General features: G+C 45.9%; 1 protein-coding gene across 8 annotated transcripts in view; it reads right to left on the bottom strand.

Moving 5' to 3' along the window:
- LOC131367872 (cGMP-dependent 3',5'-cyclic phosphodiesterase) overlaps nucleotides 1–2500 on the bottom strand; it is a 221786-nt gene that overhangs the window by 26313 nt on the left and 192973 nt on the right. For all 8 annotated transcript variants that reach the window (XM_058413487.1, XM_058413479.1, XM_058413485.1 and 5 more), the window contains 2 exons: nucleotides 1870–1982; nucleotides 1030–1230 (listed from right to left, as the gene is read on the bottom strand). In XM_058413487.1, the coding sequence (XP_058269470.1) occupies nucleotides 1030–1230; nucleotides 1870–1982 (314 nt within the window). The remainder of the gene's footprint in view (nucleotides 1–1029; nucleotides 1231–1869; nucleotides 1983–2500) is intronic.

Below are 2500 nucleotides of genomic sequence, written 5' to 3'. Positions count from 1 at the left end.
CCCATCCACTCACTCACTCACTAACCCATCCACTCACTCACTCACTCACTAACCCATCCACTCACTCACTCACTCACTCACCCATCCACTCACTCACTCACTCACTCACTCACTCACTCAATAACCTATCCACTCACTCATTCACTCAATCACTCACTCACTAACCCATCCACTCACTCACTCAATAACCCATCCACTCACTCATTCACTCAATCACTCACTCACTCACTAACCCATCCACTCACTCACTCACTAACCCATCCACTCACTCACTCACTCACTCACTAACCCATCCACTCACTCACTCACTCACTCACTAACCCATCCACTCACTCACTAACCCATCCACTCACTCACTCACTAACCCATCCACTCACTCACTCACTCACTAACCCATCCACTCACTCACTCACTAACCCATCCACTCACTCACTCACTCACTCACTAACCCATCCACTCACTCACTCACCCATCCACTCACTCACTCACTCAATAACCTATCCACTCACTCATTCACTCAATCACTCACTCACTAACCCATCCACTCACTCACTCAATAACCCATCCACTCACTCACTCACTCAATCACTCACTCACTCACTAACCCATCCACTCACTCACTCACTCACTAACCCATCCACTCACTCACTCACTCACTAACCCATCCACTCACTCACTCACACACTCACATATTCACTCACTCACTCACTAACCCATCCACTCACTCACTCACTCACTAACCCATCCACTCACTCACTCACTCACTAACCCATCCACTCACTCACTCACTCACTCACTCACCCATCCACTCACTCACTCACTCACTCACTCACTCACTCACTCAATAACCTATCCACTCACTCATTCACTCAATCACTCACTCACTAACCCATCCACTCACTCACTCAATAACCCATCCACTCACTCATTCACTCAATCACTCACTCACTCACTAACCCATCCACTCACTCACTCAATAACCCATCCACTCACTCACTCACTCACTCATTCACTCACTCACTCACTCACCGTGGGCGTGGTGTCGTCAGGCAGGGAGCGGGGAGTGTAGGTGAACAGAGAGAAGCTCGGGTGAACGCTGTGTACAGGTTGTATTCCTCTCATTAGCAAGCGGCTGACTTCCTCCTCACACACCTTCATGTGGTACATCATCATCTCATTGGCCAGGTGACTGCGGAACTGAGCCTCGTGTACCCTCTTATACAGCAGGGACTGCAGTGGAGAGAGAAAATCTGGTGATTTTCTCGGTGCAACAAAGTTGTGATTTCAGTGACACCTGGACTTCAGTGCAAAATACAACACAGCGAGCTGCTTTGAATAATATTTCCGAGTGTGTGTGTGGTTTCTTCAGTTCCCCACTCATGAGTTTATACGGCATAAAATAAAAGGAGCTGTTTATGATCTTAACAGAGTTTGTCTTTGTCAGATTAAACAAATCACAAGATTTCGTCGAGGCCTGCATGCTTTTTTTCCAGACTGTCGAAGTAATACAGGGAAATACAGCTATTACCACTTACAAGGAACCACAAAAGCAGCAGAAGTTTTGACTTACATGATTTATTTCATTTAATCCTGTTATATACGAGCTCTGATTCGATGTGAATAAGAACTTTATAGGAGAATTACAGCTTGATGGAAGAAGCAGACATCACTGGTGTCTCTGATGAGTGGATGTAACTGAAAATGAAACTGAGCATATAACGTCCAACTGATCTACTACAGTTTCTCATCAGAACTCAAAAAAGCTGGACAGGCCACACCCATGACAGATAAGAGTAGCAATGAGCACTGACAAACATCCTCAAGAAGTACACACTCACTACAACAGTGTTAGTAGTTAATCCCACTCACATGGGCGATGCTGATGCCGCAGTAGATAGAGAAGGCCGTGGCCAGGTCCTCATCAAACCGGTTAAACCACGGCCCATTGGTCTTATTCACCAGCTCAGCAACACCAATAACATCTGTCCCGGAGGGTAGAGAGAAGAAAAAGAGAGAGTGAGAAAGAGAGAGGTGGTGTTATAATTGACTATAAAATGCAACTGGTATTTTCTCAAGCTGAACTGCACACTAATGAAGGTTTGACCACATAATAAACAACCGAAAAGCTACAGCACATGGGATTAAGCCCACGCATGGCGTAATCTGTGCTGCGTTTTTCACCAAGTTAAACACAGTATTCAGGGCTGTGTTCCAAACCACAGACTTCACACTAAACAGGAGGCCTAAACAGCAATCACACCACTGGTCTAGTGCCCTTCTGTTTAGTTCAGTAGTAAACAGTTTGAGGCTTGACCCTGTGTCTGGGAAAATAATAGTGAACATGTTAGGAAAATTAAAATCTGACCGTCGCTGTTGCTTTCTCTAGCACACTAACGCTAGCTCCTGGTGACTGTAGTGTACAGGAGGTTGAGCGGCAGGTCTCCTTTCTGCTATGATGATGGTGCAGGAACTGTGAGGAACTCTTGTGGCTTTAAACGGA

This window comes from Hemibagrus wyckioides, linkage group LG17 (genome assembly GCF_019097595.1).
Source record: "Hemibagrus wyckioides isolate EC202008001 linkage group LG17, SWU_Hwy_1.0, whole genome shotgun sequence".
In the NCBI taxonomy this organism is placed as follows: Eukaryota; Metazoa; Chordata; class Actinopteri; order Siluriformes; family Bagridae; genus Hemibagrus; species Hemibagrus wyckioides.
This window is presented reverse-complemented; position numbering and strand designations above follow the sequence as displayed.